General features: G+C 33.0%; 1 protein-coding gene across 3 annotated transcripts in view; it reads left to right on the top strand.

The window, feature by feature from the left end:
• The window catches only part of CD2AP (CD2 associated protein), a 145,284-nt gene extending 123,594 nt beyond the window's left edge, over positions 1 to 21,690 (top strand). For all 3 annotated transcript variants that reach the window (XM_072832738.1, XM_072832737.1, XM_072832739.1), the window contains 5 exons: positions 8,302 to 8,414; positions 9,132 to 9,233; positions 10,515 to 10,696; positions 14,366 to 14,429; positions 18,747 to 21,690. In XM_072832738.1, coding sequence (XP_072688839.1) covers positions 8,302 to 8,414; positions 9,132 to 9,233; positions 10,515 to 10,696; positions 14,366 to 14,429; positions 18,747 to 18,788 — 503 coding nt within the window. In that variant the 3' untranslated portion in view covers positions 18,789 to 21,690. The remainder of the gene's footprint in view (positions 1 to 8,301; positions 8,415 to 9,131; positions 9,234 to 10,514; positions 10,697 to 14,365; positions 14,430 to 18,746) is intronic.
• The last annotated feature ends 208 nt before the right edge of the window (positions 21,691 to 21,898 follow it).

The following is a 21,898-nucleotide window of genomic DNA, read 5'->3' as shown; positions in this document are numbered from 1 at the left end:
CTCTCTGATTTAAAATATGGCTAGAAATAGTAATTGTATTACTCAAAAGTTAATAATCAAGGAAAAAAGATTAAGTACACACTTTTAAATTTGGAAGCAAGAAATCCATTTATATTATCTTCTGAATTTCTATAGTTTTCTGCAGTCTTCATCACAAAAATCTTAGATTTTGATGAGTCTCTTTGGGAAACTGAAGGAGTAATATTTAGTGAGAGCCTATATATTTTCTGTATTTTTCTGTTGCTTTGTATCAATTTTGACCATTTGCTTTATTTGGTTGTGTCCAGGTTGTGGAAATTATTAAAAAATTAAGTTAATTAAGATAAATTTTCACTTTTTATTTTTATTTTATTTTTTATTCTTTTAAATTTTTTATTTTTATTTATGATAGTCACACACACAGAGAGAGAGAGAGAGAGAGGCAGAGACATAGGCAGAGGGAGAAGCAGGCTCCATGCACCGGGAGCCCGACGTGGGATTCAATCCCGGGTCTCCAGGATCGCGCCCTGGGCCAAAGGCAGGCGCCAAACCGCTGCGCCACCCAGGGATCCCAAATTTTCACTTTTTAAAAAGCTCTTCTATATATAGTAACCAGCAAGCTTTGCTTCCTTTCTTAAATTTCTAGTAGAAATAACACAGGTAATAATATCAAACTATTGTTGGTTTGTAAATTTGGATTTTTTTTTTTTTTTTAACTTTTATCCATAACCATTATTTGCTCTTCATTAAAAAACAAAGAGGTGGGGATCCCTGGGTGGCTCAGCGGTTTAGTGCCTGCCTTTGGCCCAGAGCGCGACCCTGGAGTCCCGGGATCAAGTCCCGCGTCAGGCTCCCAGCATGGAGCCTGCTTCTCCCTCTGGCTGTGTCTCTGTGCCTCTCTCTCTCTCTCTTCTATCATGAATAAATAAATAAATAATCTTTAAAACAAAACAAAACAAAACAAAGGGGTCTTGTGAAACGGTTTGTAAATTCCTAATTCCTGGCCTTTTTTTTTTTTTTTTTTTTTTTTTTTTGTTCCTTCACATAAATAAGTACATTTAGAGAAGCTGAGACATACGTAAGGACAGAATACTAACAGCATTATGACTAAAAAGATGTACATACTTTAACTAAAAAATAACCTTATTGCTAAAAAATGGTAACCATCATCTGAGCTTTTGGCATGTCTTAATCTTTGCTGCTAGAGGGTCTTGCCTTACTTAATGTCCATGGATGCTAATTAAGGTGGTGGCTGATGAAGGTTGAGGTGCTGTGGCAGTTTCTAAAATAAGATAGCAATGAAGTTTGCCTCATCAATTGACTCCTCCTTTCATGAACAGTTTCTTTGTAGCATGTGATGCTGTTTTAATAATGTTTTACCTAAAGTAGCACTTTTTTCTGAATTGCAGTCAGTCCTCTCAAACCCTGCCTCTGCTTATCAGTTAAGTTTATATACTCTTCTCTATGTTTTCTTTAAAGGTTTGTTTATTCATTCATTCAATCATTCAATCATTCATTGATTCATTCATTCATTATAGACATAGAGAGAGAGAGGCAGAGACACAGGAGGAGGGAGAAGCAGGCTCCATGCCGGGAGCCCAGTGCAGGACTCGATCTTGGGACTCCAGGATCGCACCCTGGGCCAAAGGCAGGCACTAAACCGCTGAGCCACCCAGGGATCCCCTTCTTCTCTATGTTTTGTTGTCATTTCAACAGTTTTCATAACATCTTCACTGGGAGTAGTTTCCATCTGAAAAAACAACTTTCTCTGCTCATCTGTGAAGTTTTATCATGAGATTACAGAAATGCAGTCACATCTTCAGTCTCCAATTCCAATTCTAGTTCTCTTGCTGTTTCCACCACATCTGCACTTAACTTCCTCCTCTGAAGTCTTGAACCTCTCAAAGTATTCAATGAAGGCTGGAATCAACTTTTTCCAAACTCCTATTTGACCTCTACGATAAATCCCCAATGTTCTTAATAGCATCTAGAATTGTGAATGCTTTCCAGAAGGTTTTTAATTACTTTGTCAAAAGCCATCAGAGGAATCATTATCCATGGTGGCTATAGTCTTATGAAATGTATTTCTTAAATAATAAGACCTGAAAGTCAGAAGAAAGTCATAATTACTCTTTAGTCCTTGGACTACAGAATGGATATTATGTATTATATTATGCAGGCATAAAAACATTGATTTTGTACATCTCCATCAGAGCTCTTGGGTAATGATGCATTGTCAGGGAGCAGTAATTCTTTAGAAAGAATCTTCTGAGCACTCTAGGTCTCAAAAGTGGGAATAAAATATTCAGTAAAGCATGTTGTAAACAGATGTGCTGCTGTCCTTTTTTGTTGTTGTTCCATTTATAGAGCACAGATTTAGCATAATTCTTAAGGGCCCTAGGAATTTCAGAATGGTAAATGAGTGTTGACTTTAGCTTAAAGTCACCAGCTGCATTAGTCCCTAACAAGAGAGCCTGTCCTTTAAAGCTTTGAAGTCAGGAATTGATTTCTCCTCTCTAGCTATGAAAGTCCCAGATGGGACTTCTTCCACTATAAGGCTGTTTCATCTACAATGAAAATCTGTTGTTTAGTGAAGCAACCTTCATTAATTAGCTTCTGGATAGCTTGCTGTAGCATCTACATCAGCACTTGCTACTTCCCTTTGCACTTTTATATCGTGGAGATGGCTTCTTAAATTTCATGAACTAGCTTCTAGCTTCAGACCTTTTTTTTGCAGCTTTCCTCTCTCAGCCTTCACAGAAAGAGTTAGGGCCTTGCTCTGGATTAAGCTTTGGCTTAAGGAAATAAACGTTGTGCCTGGTTTGATCTTTTATGCAGACTACTGAAACGTTCTCCCTATCAACAATAAGTCTGTTTGCTTTCTATCATCTGTGTGTTCAGTGGAGTAACACTTTTAATTTTCTTCACCAACTTTTCCTTTGTGTCCACAATTTGGTTAACTGCTGCAAGAGGCATAGCTTTGGGCCTGCCTCAGTTTTCTGTATGCTTTCCTAAGGTTAATCATTTCAGAGCTTTTGATTGAAAGTGAGATCATGTGTGACTCTTCATTTTACTTCAACATTTAAAAGCCATTGTAGGCTTATGAATTACCCCAATTTTGATGTTATTGTGCCTGAGAAAATAGGAGGGCTCAGAGAGAGGGAGAGAGATAGGAAACAGCTTCTTCATGGAGCAGTCAGAATATACACAACTCTTGGGATGCCTGTGTGGCTCAGTGTCGCGGCTTGGCATGATCCCAGGATCTGGGATCGAGTCCCCAGTCGGGCTCCCTACAGGGAGCTTGTTGCTCCCTCTGCTTGTGTCTCTGCCTCTCTCTCTCTCTCTCTGTCTTATGAATAAATAAATCTTAAAAGAAAAAGAAGAATATATACAACTCTTAAAATTAAGTTCAACAACAACAAAAAAAATTAAGTTCAACATTCTGCATGGGCACAGTTCATTCCAGTTACCGTAGTAACACAAGGGTCACTGATCACCCTAACATTTATAATAGTAATGAAAAAGTTTGAAATACTGCAAGAATTATGAAAATGTGACTCAGAGGTACATAATGCTATTGGAAAAAATGGCATTGTTAGACTTGATCAGCGCAGGGTTGCCATCGACCTTCAGTTTGTAAAAAATAGTTATCTGCAAAGTGCAATAAAATAAGATATGTTTGTAAGTTTTGGAAATTGTGTGTCTATTAGAAATATTTGCTGAGCAAGTGTTATATCCCATTACTATTTTAAGCACAAGTGGTATGCTAAGACAAAAGGCTTGACTACTGATAGCATTTAGCTCCTATTCTGATCCTCAACTCAGGCTATTCCTCATTTCAAGTTTTTATTGAAATGTTTTTAGGATTTGTAATATAAAAATGTTTAAACTCGGGGATCCCTGGGTGGCGCAGTGGTTTAGCGCCTGCCTTTGGCCCAGGGCGCGATCCTGGAGACCCGGGATCGAATCCCACGTCAGGCTCCCGGTGCATGGAGCCTGCTTCTCCCTCTGCCTGTGTCTCTGCCTCTCTCTCTCTCTCTCTCTGTGACTATCATAAATAAATAAAAATTAAAAAAAAAATTTAAAAATGTTTAAACTCTTTTTTTTAGATATTGACACCTTAAAAACAACACTGTTCTGCAACAGATACAGCCTCAAATTTGGCATTAGGTTAAAGCATATTTTAATTTATACTTTTGACACAGTTTGAGGTTTCCAATTTCTAAAATAGTGTATGAAACTAGCCCTTTAACATGTTCAGAAAGTTTAAAATGTACACGAAAATCTTCTTAGAGTCTCATTACATAAAATAGTAATTTCAGGTGATGAGAATAGTAGTAAGCACCCTGACTTTTGCTATTTACTATTAAAAACATGGGTTTTAAATTAATTTAATAATGATAGTTATTATAAGTAATAATTATAAATGAGCTAATAGCTCACTTATCATTGTCTTGTTTCTTAATCTGTTTTCTCAGTTAAATAACAATTGAATGATCTGATATGTCTATAATACCTACTAGAATACTTGATAGGAAGATGTTAAAAAGTGTTATTTCCCCTTCTTTTCCTTTCCTCTGTTAATCCCATCTCATTCTGTTTCTGTTCTTACCCATAAAGAATATAAATTCCTGACACTACTCTCAGATATGATTATCCTGTATATAAAGCCATTAATAAGCTATTTTGAAAATAAATGTCTCTTAGTATATATTCTTAAATACAAGATAATACTATAAATTGCATAGTTGTTAGAATCATGTTTTAATTTTTTTCCCCCTCTTTTTCAAACACTTCATCAAAAATTGGTTTAGGATAATCTCACTGCCATGACTGGTTAACTGTAAAGTTCACATGGTGAAAATATTTCTAAAATAGTAAGCTCTTTGGGACATAAAATTGGTTTACACATTAGTCTTAAAAGATAGAAAATTTAGTAGTAACATACCTATTACATTGAGAAAGCACAGCTGATGAAATATTCTTATAGTGTAGTATTTTATCCTTTTGCTTGTTTTTCTGTGCTAAATTATTGTGGGGTTAAAAGGAAATTTTAGAGATATATATTATTTGATCCCAAAACATTGTTAAATAGTGAAACATTCTTTGTTTTGTTTGATAGTTGATCTATTTTGTTTGAATTATTTTCTCAATATTTATTCATTTATTTCTTCCAGAAAGAATTTAAGGTAGAGTTTATCTAGTAAGATGCTTACCTGTTGAGTGGTACACACTATAAAAAATGAGTCTATATCTAAACGAGGATACAAAAACAAAACAAAACACACCCCAAAATGTAGAAATTTACCTGGAGAATAAGGGCAGAGATTAAAATTATTTATAGAGCATCATATAAGGCATAATTGAAGGTTCATTTATGGATTATGTGATTTTAAATGTTGTATAAGTTGTATTTTTATAGTGAGTTACTTAAAATATTATGCCATGTTTTTCTTTTATTATATCATATAATTAAAATTACCTCTTTTGTTGTAATTAGTTTCATATGCTGAAGACTAAAACTTGATGAAAGGTAGTTTTAGTTATAACTATATTAATGAGTTATTATTAGTGTAACCTCTAATTTTTTAACTAAAACATTCTTTTGAAGCTGTCTTGCTGTTTAGTAATTTTAAAAAGGCTTTTTTCTACTTATGGTATATTGAAATTAATACTAATTATTTTTTCTTTTTAAAGACAAAAGCATAAATCTAAAATCTAATACACATCTATGTAAGTTTAGATAAACTGCACTAGGTATATGCTAAACATTGAAATGGTTCTATTCATTCTACAACTGTTCCTTTTTCCTGCTTTGTAAAATAATTTTTTTTATTTAGTCTTTTTTCTAGACATTCCTATCCTTGACTTTTCTTTCCAGATTTTGTTTCCTAGCCTGTTTGCCATGTTTCCCTTCTTACGTGTCAGGAAATTATCCTACCTTTCACCATTTTGGTAAGATGACAATTTATAAAAGACATCAAAACAATATATTCCATATAAATAGGTGGTGCACATTGATTTTTCTTTGTAATTGTACTAAAAGTGTACATGTTTGTCTGTCTATTCTAACCCTTTTGGTTTTCCATTTGAAAATAAAATGAAATTTATGTTGAGAAAAATTTCCTGATTAGTTTAAGATATTTTGATTAAAAAAATTAAATTGAAAACCATAAAAGTCAGTTTATTTTCTCCCAAAATTTGAGATTTCATTTGGACTTTTTAAAATTCCATGTCTTCTTAGGTAATGTGTAGAAATCAAAATGGCTGACAGAGAGGCAATGTAATTGTGAGAGTTAAGTGATTGTCATGCCTTTCATGCCATGTGTACAGTATAAATCCACTGTTAACACTCTTAGGTAAATTTTAAATGTGTTCAAATATATCATGAGTCCAAAATGTGCACTGTTTTATTTTACTAACCTAATGCCTTAAATGGAGGACCTGAGAGAGTTTAAGAATAGTAAAATTATTTGTCTTGGTGTTGTAGCCCAAAACTGGACATATGGAAGGCATTTTACATGAGCATGATCTATAATTTATAAATCTACCATTTATTTATCCTTTCAATTTCATTTATCTTCATCCCTTCCTATGTTTTTGTTTCTTTTTCTTTTCTGGACGTTGCTTAAATATGCATTTGAAAATAATCTTCACAGGCCAAAATTATTGGATTATACTTTTCAAGGTTTTTTTTTTAATAGGTTGTCAGTACACATTTATCAATGTTAAAAGCAATTTTCAACCCTTCCAATGACAGCATATTTTAACATCTTTCGAAATACTGATTTTCTTTATGAAATTTGCAAATAAAATGAAATATTTAAAATCTATTTAAATTCAAGACCTTTCACATTATATAATGCATTTTCCATTAAAGCCACTGTGTCTCTTTCTAATATTTGTTATATAATTATTTATAAGCAATTATCAAAAGACTCAACCAAAATTAGGCTGAGCACATTCGATTGATTGCCTGTTGTGATGTGTTAACCTGGTGAGTAGATACTAGATAAAGATAGATCACACAAAGTAATTCCAGAATGGGAGGATGGAAAAGAATTAACAGAGGTCAACAAATACTTAAATTTGTTATAAAACACAAAGCCAAACACTGATACTTTTTCCTATGCCTTACCTTTGTGTCCTTTTACCCCTGACATTTTTTTCTAAATTGATTACTTTGAATGTGAAAATTGATGAATAAGCTTTGAGGGCAGTAATAATAATAATTCTCTTTAGATGTTTTTAAATAAATAACAGATCACTGAGTTTGTATATCTAAGTATTTGACAGAAAGCTTTATAAACATCTAGGCAGTGGGATTGTACAGAATTAATCCTGTACCTGAAAGACTAAACCAAAGATATCTGCTGCCTTACAGAGTATCTCAGCTGTGATTAATATCTGTAGTTTGGATTCTGGGCTAAAGGAAGATTGTATTGACAGTGAAGTGTCTGGAGTTATCCTTAGGATTCTTGTATCACTTAGATATTTCTAGGCTTCAAAATTAAGGATTGCCTCTTTCAACAAGGTTTTCTGGATCATCTAGAAAAAGGGAAGGTATTATATGTCGTTGTTTCAGAGATACTAATTACATAGATCTTTCTTTAAGCCAAGTTACTGGATCGAAGGTCAACCAGCCTTTGATGGTGGGAAAACAAGTAAATGATCTTTGTAGCATTTTTCTTTGATAACCTATTTGCCTTCGATTTAGAACTGTCTCATAGTTCCTATACATGCTGATGTCTAAGCAAAAGTTCAGTGAACTATGAACAATTTGAGTCCCATCTACAAAATACTATGTATATACATACATAAATATATAAAGATCCATTAAATTATCATTGGAAAGTATCAGGTACAGTTGAGTACTTAAATTTGAATATTAGGATACGACTTGAAATTTAAAATATTTTATGTGTTAATTTTCTGATATATTGTCATTACTTATGAGTTGAAGTAGGTCATCTCTTTTTACAAGCAAGAACTTCAGATGACAACTTTTTTATGATACTGTAATTTCCGGTTCAGATTTGTAGCTTTCAATGAGAACTTTTGTTGAGGTTTCTCTATTGGAAACATGAACTTTCTATTGTTTAGTAAAGTCTTATGCTATAAAATATATCAGGTAAAGAGGATGTTTGTTTTTAAGGGTGAGTGTTGTTTTCCAAATGCATATGAAAAGCACAGGTTAACTTGTGAGTCCTAAGTGGTATTCTTTTCAATGTGTAATTTGTTAGACATCCAGAAACTTTTTTTTTTTTATCTTTTAAAATATACAGTTATTGCTTAGGAGATATGTTTAATTCTGTTCTCCAGATATTGTAAATTTTGATGACATAGCTTCCTCAGAAAACTTGCTACATCTTACTGCAAACAGACCGAAGATGCCTGGAAGAAGGTTGCCTGGACGCTTCAATGGTGGACATTCTGTGAGTACAACTTCCTGTTTGTAAAACACAGAGAATTTAGCAGATCCAGAATCCTTCTAAAGATGAGTGTGATGGAGAATTTATAGCCTCCACCAAAGTTTAAAAATCAGGAAGATAGCTATTAGACTTAAGTGGCAAATAGTTGGTTACATTTAGAGAACTGTGGGGTCATGTTCACTTCAGAGAGGGTTGCAATGGAAAGTTACAGAATCAAGAATAAAGAGCTGTTCTGAGACAATCGGCACATAGCACAGGGTCAAAAGGGGTCAGGGTATCTTGTAATCTACCCAGCAAAGAACAATAGTTAGAATTGAGTGGTACATATTCACCTTAGGAAAGAACAAGAACATTCTTTTCCTCTGAAATCGTGGGGAATGTGTATCTAAATGTGTAGCTTCTTTGTGTGCTTTCTATACCTTGCCTGGAATGCTGGTAGTACTTTATTATTAATATATTAGCTCTTAACTGCTACAGTACTTTTAAATTACTGAAGTAGAGAAATTTTTGTTGCTATGAGAGAGGCAGGCTATTTTTACCTTCAAGATATGCAAGTGTGTTATTTAGCTTGAAATTGTGTAATATCCTGTTAACGATAATGGAATATCTAGAACAGTAGCTACTGAAAACAGTGATAAAAGTCAGTTTATTATCCAAATGTTTATTGCCTTTTCCTTCTTTGGTATTTTCTGTTTCTTGGTTTTTAAAAAAATCGTTAAGCCAACCCAAAGCCCAGAAAAAACCTTGAAGTTACCAAAAGAAGAAGATAGTGCCAACTTAAAGCCGTCTGAATTTAAAAAGGATTCAAGCTACTCTCCAAAGGTGAGGGATATTATGGCCTAAGATGTGTATAATTTGTAGAATTCTTTGTGAACACCGAAACTGAAATTTTTAAAGCATCTTTTAAAAATTATTTCTTCTGCTAAGAAAGTAAAAAATTCCTCTAGTTTTTCAGTTACTAAATTTTTGAGTTACTAAAGTTACACTGTCCTCTGTAGGTCATTTTTTACAAGAGTTTACTTTAAATGAGTAATAAAAGGCTTACACATTTCATATTTTTTAAAGCAGGGATAGATCTATTCATCTTGTTCATTTTCCCTTTAAACATACACTCTCTAGGCCAGAAGCCATCATTTGTTTACTCCTAACCTAGCTTGGTGTTAGGCACCACAGTGACCACTGAATATATACTGAAATGAGTGGTGGTATACGTGGAGTCTTCCATTTGTTGCATGGGGTTAAGACTTCTAAACTCTTTCTGTTCTTACTTAAGATGGTATTATCACAGCCTATACGTACCTTATATTTAAGAAATTCATGTTTCCTCCTCAAATTCATTCCAAGGGCATTTGGTTACTATTCCAGTTTATCAGATGCATTTAATCTGATTCTCTCAACTTGTCAACAGTCATTTGAAATTTTACTTCGTGTTATTTTAGTGAAATAGTAAAAAAGGGCATCAGGCCATGGATTCATTTTAGTGCCTCTTCCATGGACTTACTAAATTCTTCATGATTACTTTTATGTGAAACTCTTTGGATATTCTATGACTATTTAATGTGTAGGAACAAAGCAACACCTAAAAAATGCTGATATAGGGGATCCCTGGGTGGCTCAGTGGTTTAGTGCCTGCCTTCAGCCCGGGGCGTGGTGCGTGGTGCGTGGTCCTGGAGTCCTGGGATCGAGTCCCACATCAGGCTCCCTGCATGAAGCCTGCTTCTCCCTCTGCCTATGTCTCTGCCTTTCTTTCTCTCTCTCTCTCTCATGAATAAATAAAATCTTTTTAAAAAGATGCTGATATATTCTTGCCTATAGGTGCTCCTCTCGGCAGACCATTCATAAGATAAATCTAATAGGTTTTTCTTTTCTTTTCCACTTTTTAATAAATCCTTTGACATTTCTCACATAAACTCCTAGTGATTTCAAGTTTATTCTTTGGTTCCTTGGTGTTTTCACCAGTTGTGAATATCAAACTGCTTTTTCCATTTTCAAAGTTACCATTTATCTTGAAGTATTACTTACCTCCTTGCTATAATTTTTTTTGGTACCTAAACATAAATATAAATACAAATAAAACAAGAACATTTTCTATTTTATTTTTAGCCATCTCTGTACCTTTCAACACCTTCAAGTGCTTCGAAACCAAATACAGCTGCTTTTTTAACTCCATTAGAAATCAAAGCTAAAGTAGAATCAGATGATGGGAAAAAAAACCCCTTGGATGAACTTAGAGCTCAGATTATTGAATTGCTGTGCATTGTAGAAGCACTGAAAAAGGATCATGGGTAAGTAGTCCTTGTTTTCTTCTTTGAAAACTACTTAACACATATGTAAAGAATTCTTTCAAATTCTATCAAGTAGAGATGTAAACTGACAAATTTCTGGTATAAGGAAGTATGCTTTCAAAGAAATTTTCAATAATAGTGCTTCTCTTCTCTCTGCAAAAAACTTGAATTAGAAAATTTGTTCTCCTAGGCTTATTATAGAAATTATATAAATATATAATTTATTAAATATATATATATAAAATGTAAGGATAGAAATCTGGTCAAATGGGTAAATTAGGCAAAAATATTAGGAAAAGTTATTTTGGATCTGGAGTGTATCTATATGTGTATTTACTTTTCAGAGGAACCGGATGGATCACTATTAGGGTTGAGATTGATATATAAATAAAACCAGTGGGTTAGGAATAGGTGATTTTTAAAGTCATTCTCTTAATTCTGAAACTTCGGTAATGGTCTATGGTGAGATCCTAAGTGAAAGTGGCTTTTTAGAGCAAAATAAAATGTAAAAGGTCACTGACCTAGGGCCCGCCCCTCTCTTCTTTTAACTGAAGAAGTAAATAAAGGTTCAGAGAGGTAAACCTAAGATCATACAGTTCTTAAAAGGCAGAGGCTAGAATTGAAATCCATATTTCCTGTTGGGGTAGAGATATTTTCTAGAACTGTTATTTTAATTTTAAAACATGTTAACATTTTAAAAATACAAAGTAATAATAGAACTTGTTAACATTTAAACATAATTCTGCAAAGTCCCCATAAGTAAAACAGGTCAAAGATCAGCTGATCTAACTGAGGATGAGGGTTCAGGTGTTCTTCCCTTTTCTCAGCTTCCCCTGTAGCCTCTAAAAGTATTTGATGGTATATGGAATCTGGTATAAAAATCATTGCCAGAAACCATTATATCTCTGAGTTGAATTTACCATTTCTTTCTTTTGGCGGGGTGGGGAGGGTCTTTATTAAAAATACTATTGAGGGGCGCCTGGATAGCTCAGTCGGTAAGATGTCTGACTCTAGGTTTTGGCTCAGGTCATGATCTCACAGGTAATGGAATCAAGCCCACACTGGGCTCTGTTTGGGGAGTCTGCTTGAAATTCTCTCCTTCTGCCCCACCTGCTCACTGTCTTACTCCTTCAAATAAATAAGTACATCTTTTTTTTTTTTTAATCGATACTGAGATTAAAAATATGATATACTTGTAGTTGAAGAGCACTTCTACAAATCTATCTTAGGTAAAACCAAAAAATTTATCTTCAGTGACTACCTAAAACATATTTATATGCACACAAAATAAATATACAGGGAGATGTGTGTTTGTAATTTGATACATTTTAGGTCTTGTCTTGATTCCTTCAATTTATCTGAGTCCCGCAGAGTTTTTTTTCCACAGATTCTACAATATATACATTAAAAACTGGAAGTTCATTCATCTAGTATTTATTGAACACCACCCATGTATGAGTTAGAGAACTTTCCAAATTCATTGATTTTGACGTTTTATATTTTTGATACCAAGTCTGCTATTTTTAATAAACTGATAAATTACATTTACAAATTACCTGTAGGTGTTCTTAAATTAGGTGTAGGATGAATAAAGTATTTATGATTTACTTATATTTTAAAACATATATCAGATATTTTAGAAGTCTTTCCAAAGAGTGTTTTCAGTCTTATTTCCTCTGGGAAAATGAAACAGATGGCAGTTTTTTTAATCTTAAAAATATCATAGGAGAATGGATAAACACATTGGTATGTTGATACAATGAAATACTATACTGTGAACAGCAATAAGAAAAATAAATGGATTGTGGCTACATGTCTCAACATGAATTCATCTGAAAAACATTGAAGGTGGAGAAAGCAAGTCAGATATGCATTCAGTATTATTTCATTTACATGAAGTTTGAAAAGCATATAAAATCAAAGTATGTGTTGTTTCAAGATATATTTGTATATGTATGTGGTAAGAAAGGAAATGAAATAGACTATAAAACTTTTCCTATGAAGGAGAGGAGGAAAATAGGATTGAGGGTCACTCTGGCTATCAGAGGTACTAGTAATATTTCTTGAGCTGACTTGGAGTTCTTAGCTTTTTTTAAAAAAATTCTATCTTTATAGCTTACAAATACATAAATAGTCTTTATGCATTCAGTATTAAAATCTAAAATGTTTGGAACAATTCATTAAAAGAATGAAGGATACTGACACAAAAAGATTGACAGGAAAATATATTAGTAATCTGTAGAACAAGATACATAGTTTGATTTGTTCCTATAAAAGGAAAACAGTGTTTTATATTAAGTGTGTTTTTAAAACAATAAAAATGTGAGTATAGATAAACAGCAGGACAAATGTTTTTGGAATAGATCCTCATTGGGGACGCCTGGGTGGTTGAGCATCTGCCTTCAGCTTGGGTTGTGATCCTGGGGTCCTGGGATCGAGTCCCACATCAGCTCCCCACAGGAACCTGCTTCTCCCTCTGCCTGTGTCTCTGCCTCTCTGTGTCTCTCATGAATAAATAAATAAAAAGAATAGATCCTCATTTATGTATAATAAATTCAGAATAGTAGAATAATTTTAAAAAGGAAGCATTATTTAGTGGTAACATTTTGGAAATACAAAGCTAATATTCTAGCAGATTTTCTATCATATCCCAAAATAAACTAGATAAATTCGAGTGAAATATCAAATTATAGTCAGTTGAAACAGTAGAAACAGTAGAAAACAGTAGAAAAATCTATTCTCGATATAAAGAGAAACAGTTTTATAATCAGTAAAACCACAAAGTTTCTTTCTTTCTCATATATTTTTTCTTCCTGAGCATTTTCATGTGTTTTTCAAGTTATTACTTCTGTAATACTCTTGAAGAGTATTTTTCTAGCATATGTCAAAAGGCTGAAAATGTCCCTACTCTTTGATTTAGAAATTTGATATACTGGTATATTCATGATGTTAAATAAAATTCCTATTCTTTCCATCTCCCCTCTAAAAGCAGCTAACCAAACTAAAAACCTGGATATTTGAGCAACAATTATCAGAAATATGATAATTTTAACAGCGTGAAAATATTTTAAAATACTTTGTGAAAAGACACAGTATGGAATATATACTTACAGCTGTGGAGGGAAAATGACTATATAAAAAGGTAGCCTGGAACACAGAAAAATGAAAACATGAGTTAAGGAAGAAGGATTGTTGGCTAAAGTTTTTTTGTTGGTTTGGTAATTTTAATGGAATGTTTAATTAAAAAAAAAGAGAAATGTAAAGTCCAGGTAATCCTATTAAAAAATTTGCTTTGTACTGTGACATGTTTTGACATTACTGAATTGTTAGGGCTTTAGAGTGTCTACCCTGGGAAATGCATGATATTTGAATATGGAAAATTGCTTCAAAGGCCAGTTATTACTTCTTTATTTTATCATGAGCTGCTCTCTCTATTCACTTTTAAAAATGTCTTTATCACAGATAGGATTGCCATGGTATTGCTGAGTTTTTTTAACCATTGTATTGAACCTTTCCAACTAGTGAATTTGAAATTTTCCTCAAACAATATGGCTATTTCCTTTAAAAAATTTTCCCCATATTTTGGTATGTCAGGTAACAGAGATCCTGTTAACAGTCAAATAATACTGTTTAAATGAGACTTAACAGTAATAAATACTTTGTTTTTAGGAAAGAACTGGAAAAACTACGAAAGGATTTGGAAGAGGAGAAGGCAATGAGAAGTAATCTAGAGGTAACTCATTTCTCCTAACATTGAGATTTTTGCCAGCGTAAACTAAATGTGTTTTTCCATCCCAGCTAGGTGATTGGCTTCACTAAAAATTATGCTCTCCTACTTAAGTTGGACACTCCCTACTGCATGGTAGCCATTTAATTAATCTCTTGTTGACTCCCTGTCACATTCCATTCATTCATGTAGCAAACATTTTTTGTGCATAGCTCTCTTAGGCAATGTGTGAGAGGCAAAAGGTACACATTTATAAATAAAACAAACATGGTCCTGGCCTTGTTAAGAGTGGTAGTTCTAGATCTTTTGCACTCAGCATTGCTTTCTTGAGCTACTTCTTTTTTCCATAATTAAACTTTTTTCTTTTTAATTATTTTTTATTTCTTATAATTTTTTGTCTGGAGACAAAAGTGGTGGAGGTGAGGTGGTAATGGGATGGGTGTAGATTTGTTGACTTCTTTTATCTGAACATTTACTGAACATTTACTTTATAACTACAATGTCATCATCTTCATTCTCTGCTGATGACTGCCAATTTCACTTATTTTATCTTCCTTAACTTTTTTTCCATCCTCACTGACGTTGGTCTTCATTTGTATTCTTATTTTCTGCATATTTCAGAGGAAGTGTTTCCTGCCTTTTTTCAGAATCTGTTTCCCATTCTATATTTAAGTATCTCATTCACCTCCCTGTTTTTACCTTGCTTTATTCCTTACCCTATTTCTCTTGTTAGCATTGTGAAACAGAAAGAACATGCGACTTGGTTAAAAACAACAACAACAACAACAACAACAACAAAACCCACCTTGAGCCCCTCTTCTGACTTATACTTGTGGCTTTCAGCTCTAAACTATATGTCAGTTAGGTTTGGCACCTTCTGTACATTATCTCAGTAGACACACATAACAACTTGTAAGGATTATTGTTCCTATTTTAAGGATGAGGAAACTAGGGTTTAGAGTGATTACATCACCAGTGGAGCTGACCTTTAACAGAAACAGCCAGACTTCAGAAACCGCTTTCAGTGATTAAGTTATACTGTTTGAACTTGAGGGAGTCACTTAACTGCCTTTTAGCTTTAGTAGTTAGTTGTGATAATATATGTGAAGGTCTTTGGTAAATTATCCAAACTACCATTTTTACCCTTAACATCTGACATATCCTATCCCCTTTATTGGCACTTACCCTTTTCCCATGAAAATATTCAATATTTCTCCTTTTTCAAAAAACAAAGCCCCTTTCAGATCCAGCTGCCCTCTTGATCTACTGTAGTTTTCGCTTTTCATTTGAGGCTCATTTATTGCAAAACAACCCCAAAAAAGTATACGTTTGTGGTCTCTAATTCTTCATGTTTAATTCAGTTGTTAACTTCTTACATGTTACATTTACTGAAGGCAACTCCAGTGACTTCACAGTTTCTGTAGTGTTTCACATTTTTAAATCCATTGCCACTTTTTCTGTCCTGGTTTATGTGATCCTGCATTCTTTTGTCTGAAATGCTCCTTCAGAACTGCCGTTGGCCCTTCTCTCTCTGCATCTCTTCACTCTTTTCCTACCTATGCCCTTAAGTATCTTGATTAGCTCTCTGTGGCTCTCCCATCTGAATCTGATTCCTCTTTTCCCAGTTTCTGCTGTTTCCAGCTGCTAGTCTTCCCTGGATGTTCCACTGTCAACTTAGAACTAGCATGTCTTTTACATTTGTCATCTTCCTTTCCTGCTCTTCTGATTTTTCTGTTTCTGCTGATTGCTTCATTACCTTTCAAGTCTTATAGACATGGTACTTCCAGTCTAATTCCCTTCGCTTTCAGGCCTGTTAGCTTTACTCCCTCACCTTTATTTCTTTGTTCCCTAGTATTTCTGTCCTTCTCCCATGCTCTTTATTTTCTAATTAACTGTTTAAGTTTCTCTCATTCTTAGCTCAAATTAATCTTTCCTTCGTACTTTCAAGAACTTTCTGCTACTTACTGAACAAAGTTCAGACTTCTCAACTTAGCATGTTAGGACTTTTATGTCTTGGTCCTAGTTTATCTTTCATTGCTTGCTTGGTGATGCTCAGTTGTCCCTCTCAGTTAATTTGTCTGGATTTTTGCTCTTTATTTTCTGGAATTTTCCTTTTATTTCATCTCATGCATAAGTTCTATAGATTCTCAAAGCTTACCTTCAACAGTCACCTTCAGTAAGTTAGTACTCATCTTCCTCTGATTTAAAAGTAATTTTGTCTTCCAAATTCATGTCCTTTAGTTTTGAAAAGGAAAAATAATTTTCTGTCTTACCACTGTGACGTTATATACTTATTTTTGCCCATCTTCTAGACTTTAAGACTGTTCAGGGAATGGCTCTGTTTTATCTTTGTCCATAGCTCCAAGCAAGGTGCTGTATACATATTAGATAGCTAATAAATTTTTGTTAAATCAAAGAATACATGTTAAAAATGTCTTAAACTCCCAGTGTTGTAACACAGTAGAAATTCAGAAATTAAAAACAAAGTTTCTTGGTTTTTATTCCTTGTATTTCCTACATGTACATATTCATATTTATAAAGTCATATAAGCAAGTGGGACTAATAGTGTTAAATTTCTATATGTGATGTAATTTGTCACAAAAATCATGATGAAGAGTCAAATGAATTACTTCTTTTTTGAAGAATTTCATTTGATTCAGTTTTTTAGCAAAATCTAGTTACTTAGCCTCACACTAATTTGTATTATAATTTTTGCCTAATGGGGAAAGTTTGACCCTTGTATTTATTAAAAGCACACTTAATAAGACATTAGAGTTCTAAGGTCATACATTTAAAGAAATTATATTAAAGATTGAAAGTAGTACTTTGAACTGTGAAGTTAACATATAGTATTAAATTATACTGAGGAATGATAAAAGGACTAAGATGAACAATGAACATAAAAATGCTAGATGAGAAATTCTAGCAATAAAAATATTTGCTTGATATCTAAATTTATGTGACAGCAGTCTATAAGGAGTATTTTTTTTTATAAGGAGTATTATTGATTGAGTGCAGAGTTATTCTTTGTGTATCCTACTCCTCCTTTCACCAATGTTTCCTACCCCCTCACACACAAATTTTCTTTGCATCCTCGCTCATTGAAATTGGTATAGTTGGTTTATGTCTTTGGAACAGAGATAATAATAGCACATCATGCTGAAGATTAGAGGTATTTTGTCTCCATCCAGGCTGAAGACCAAAACTTGTCTCAAACCAGTGCTACTAAGATGTTTACTTAATCATCATATTAGCCGAAGAATAATATCAGGAAAGATCCTAGAATTAACAAACCATTGTTGAATAGTTAGAATCCCTAAGGAGATTGTGTACTGAAATTATACATTTTGACTGTGGCAAAGTGCTTATCATTTACTAATGAATTATTTGTCAGAGTTTAGCCATAGCATGTATTACTTATATGCAACGTTGGGGACAGGGATGATACTGTCAGGAGAAGGTAAGGCCTAAATATTTGTGAAAAGTCAGAGGTAATCAAAACCTTAAATAATTGGAAAAAGTAGAAACCTGGGCTTCAGAGCTTTAGACCTGATCAGTGCAAGTTGTGTACCACTTGCTAATGTGGCACACTTGGCATGGTATTTAATCTTGTGCTTCAACATCATGATTTGTAATATGTCAGAGTTAAATGACCATAATTATTGTGATATATTGAATTTTCCTAGTGCTCTTAAGTTTCTTAAATTGTGAATGTCTGTTAAGTGAAGGTGGAAGTATTCTTCTGCCTAAAGGTGGAAGTATTTCCAACATATTGAGTAGATCTTAGATATATTCCTGGGTTTTAAATATAATTTAATCTAGAACATACTATTTATAGATGAGGAAATTGAGACCAAGTGAGGCTAAAGGATTTGCCAATTTCACGTAAGTAGTAAATAAAGCATAGAACTAAACTGGTCCTTCATTATTATTATTTTTACAGTTCTGTACTGCCCCCCCCACCCTTGTTTAATTACAGGTACTTGTACATTTCTTAATTTGGTTTCAAGGATTCTCTTGTTCTTTGAAGAGCTGATTTTCTTACAGTGTGTTCTCAGATAGTCCCGTTACTTAACATTGTTCTGGCCGAAACAGTTGTAGTTGCTGTTTTGTCATTGTTTCTTGCCATTTAGGAACTTGTATTATGAGGTGTTCTTCTGTTAAACTTTCCCTATATTGATCACACCCTTGGAAGTTGGATTTTAGGATGGAAATCAATCTGGAGGCTTCAAAGTATGATTGGATCTTAATGACATAGGATAAAATAAAGAAACTTGACTAAAGATATTTTATCTATTGTCAACTTATGTTTTGTATCATAGGTGGAAATCGAGAAGCTGAAAAAGGCAGTCCTGTCGTCTTGAAATGGCATGGCCCTGTATTTTTAGGGTTCCAGGGATTCAGAAGCAACACTATGAACTTCAACTGACTTATTACTTAAAAATAACAAATGCTGATGTCCTGATAAAGAAATATGAGTATTTGAACTATAATCTATAGAAAAGTAGGGAGAGGGTGGATTTTTTTTATATATATATTTTGTTTTGCCAATATGAAAAAAAAGAGGCCTTATTTCTTATGTGCTGGAATTGCAAACTTTTTTTTTTTTTTTAGTTTGCTTGAAAATACTACTGAATCTGTATAAAAAGGAAAGTTCACAATAGTTTTTTTATTGAAACTTGTAGTATTATTTTTAAAGAGATCTATACTATAAATATGGTGATATCTTTACAAATAATCTGTAACATATACTATTTGAGAGGGACAAATTAGCTTTATAGTAACTATAGCCACTACTTTTCCCATAATACATAAGGGATATAAACTTTGTATATATATATTTTTTACTTTTAGCTTCTTACCCAGGATTACACTGTTGTGCCTGTTTGTTTGCAGTGCTGTTTATACTCTGGGTGATGAAATAGGAGTTTACTCTAGCTATAAACCAGATTACTCACCCAAGCATATAGTAATAACTAATGAAACAATCAAAACAATTTCTTTGACTTTTAGAATATTTTATATTGCTTGCACTATAGGATTCATAAAAGGAATTTAGTTAAAATGGATTGTTAACTATATTTGGGAAAATATGAGCTATATTTTAAATTCATTAGGTCTGAGAAACTAAAAATGTCAATTTAACCCTTAACTTGTGCCTAGAAACAACAGCACATATAATATGCAAACACCAGCCTTATTGCTGTACTTTACTGCTTGTTTTACAGGCTCAGATATTACTCATTTTGTGATCTTGTGAGTTAGTTCCTCATGTTCCTCTTTCTGATTTTTAATAATGGTAATATGAGAAGAACAAAATTCAGAACATGCAGAACTTGGGTGTGAGGTTTCATACTTTGACAAATTATTATTATGTAAATACTCAGGTTTTACAATGTGTAATTTACTTCAAAGACCAAACTAATTGGTGGAGATATTTTAGGCTGTCATTTAGGTATCAGAGTGTTAGTATATCATAAAACATAACAGTACAGCTTATTTAAAACCAAATATAGTTGACCATATTCAAAATACATTTTCATAAGATGGATGAATTAGTTTCTTCAGAGTCACTTATGAACAGTTGAACGTTTTAAAAGTTATTATCTATAGATAATATGTCTTAAAATATATGGGTTTATATTAAAAATAGAAAAATTGACTTTTCATTTGCAAAAAAATTAGATTTTAAGTTTTATTATAGCAAAGACTTTCAGATGCCACCTGTCATGCTTCCATTTTGTGTTATTTTAAACCACCAAATCAATGTTTTCCTTTAAGTTTTAATCTTATATACTGAAATCTGTGTTAATGAAATTTTACCATGTTGTCTCATATAAAAGAGAACTGAAGTAGAAAATAATAGAAATTCCAGTCATTACTTAATGTTAAATCACAACTTACATTATTAGTGCTTTTGGGGAAACCTGATTGTGCATTGAGCGTGTACATTTTAACTCTTTAAAGTCTGGGCTTTTCTGATGAGGTCACTACTCAACAAAATTGTTAATTCCTGTTTTAATATTTTTAAATGACTTTTGTTGAATGATTTCCTTCTTGCTAAAAAAGTTAGGTTTTACTTTCTTTTAATGAAAGTCCTTAGAAATAAAAACATTGTATCCTAGCAATCATTCTCTAGCTTTCTGGCTGGAGTGACCCCTCCTCACCCTGTTAATGGGGTGAGGGAAGTTTCCAGCAGATTTCAGGGTGTTCTTAAAGTTTTTCTTGGTCATTTTTCTCACCAGTGCATAAAATGAAGGTGGTCATGAATGCCAACATACATTTAAAGTATCTGCTTTGTATGTTCCTCAGTCAGAATGGAAAATTAAAGTTTTGTGGCTCTATTTTCTGTCCTTGACCAAAAAGTAAAGTTCTTAAAGCCAAACTCAAAGGGAAAAAATGATTACTTCAATCTAGCAATTTACTGGTATTTGCTCTTGATATGGAAATTTTGTTTTTATTCATAAAGTTCATATCACAAAATGGTACATAATGATAATAGCCTTTACTGGGAGATAAATCATTGTTTTTTCTTTTTTTCTATAAGTGAGTATAAATGACAGACTAGAGATGAACAGCATGGAATCTGTCATTGCCAAATTATTAGCGAATGTATTTTTCAGGTTTGCTATTCTTTGAAACACATAATATTACTAATTTTCCTACTTGTATTTCAATATTGGGAGTATTTGTGTGTGTGCTTGTGTGTGACCACTGAGATTTAGTGGTTTGGTCTTACTATAAAGCTGTTACCTCTTTACAAAATTTAAGCCTGAAGATAGGAAGAGAATGGGGGGTTCTCTTTTTTATGCTTCTTACTGTGATCACAGGAAAAAAAAAAAAACCCAAGTGCTCTCTTGATTTGTTGGTAAACATTTTATGCTTGCATTTAAACTTGAAATGTATGAAGAGAATAAGACAATCAGTTAAAATCATAAATGAAAACATTAAAAATGTAATGGCCTTGTTTTGCTGTAGCAATAAAATGACCAAGTGCAATGACTTGATTTAATAAAATCATCTTTTAAAAGTTGCTGCTATGAATATTTTTAGCCATAAAACTTTACCCTTGTTTTAGCCTGACTTGCCTTCAGTAACTATTATGTAATGCAGTTGGTATTGTGGTATTCTAACATTCCAAAAAAATAATAATATATATGTGGGGAAACTCAAAATAGTATACTTCACTGACTTGTTTACAGGTGCTGTAAAAAAGCATGCTTCTCCCTCAAAAAAAAAAAAAATAAATAAAGAATAGTATTGCCAGTTGTGTTGGTCTTTATTGGTTATTTTTCATTAACATCATATGTTTATTGCAGAGTAAGATGGAAATTTTATTACTTTGTTTCATTTGGAAAACTCAATGTAAATAGTAAAATGAAAGCATTAAAAGTTCTAGACCTATATGACTTTTACCGAACCTTTGTGAGTCTGTTTTTCCCCTGGAACTCTAAGATGATAATTTCTACGTCAC

Source organism: Canis lupus, chromosome 7 (assembly GCF_048164855.1).
Source record: "Canis lupus baileyi chromosome 7, mCanLup2.hap1, whole genome shotgun sequence".
NCBI lineage: Eukaryota > Metazoa > Chordata > Mammalia > Carnivora > Canidae > Canis > Canis lupus.
Note: the sequence above shows the minus strand (reverse complement) of the source record. Positions and strands in the feature narration are given on the sequence as shown.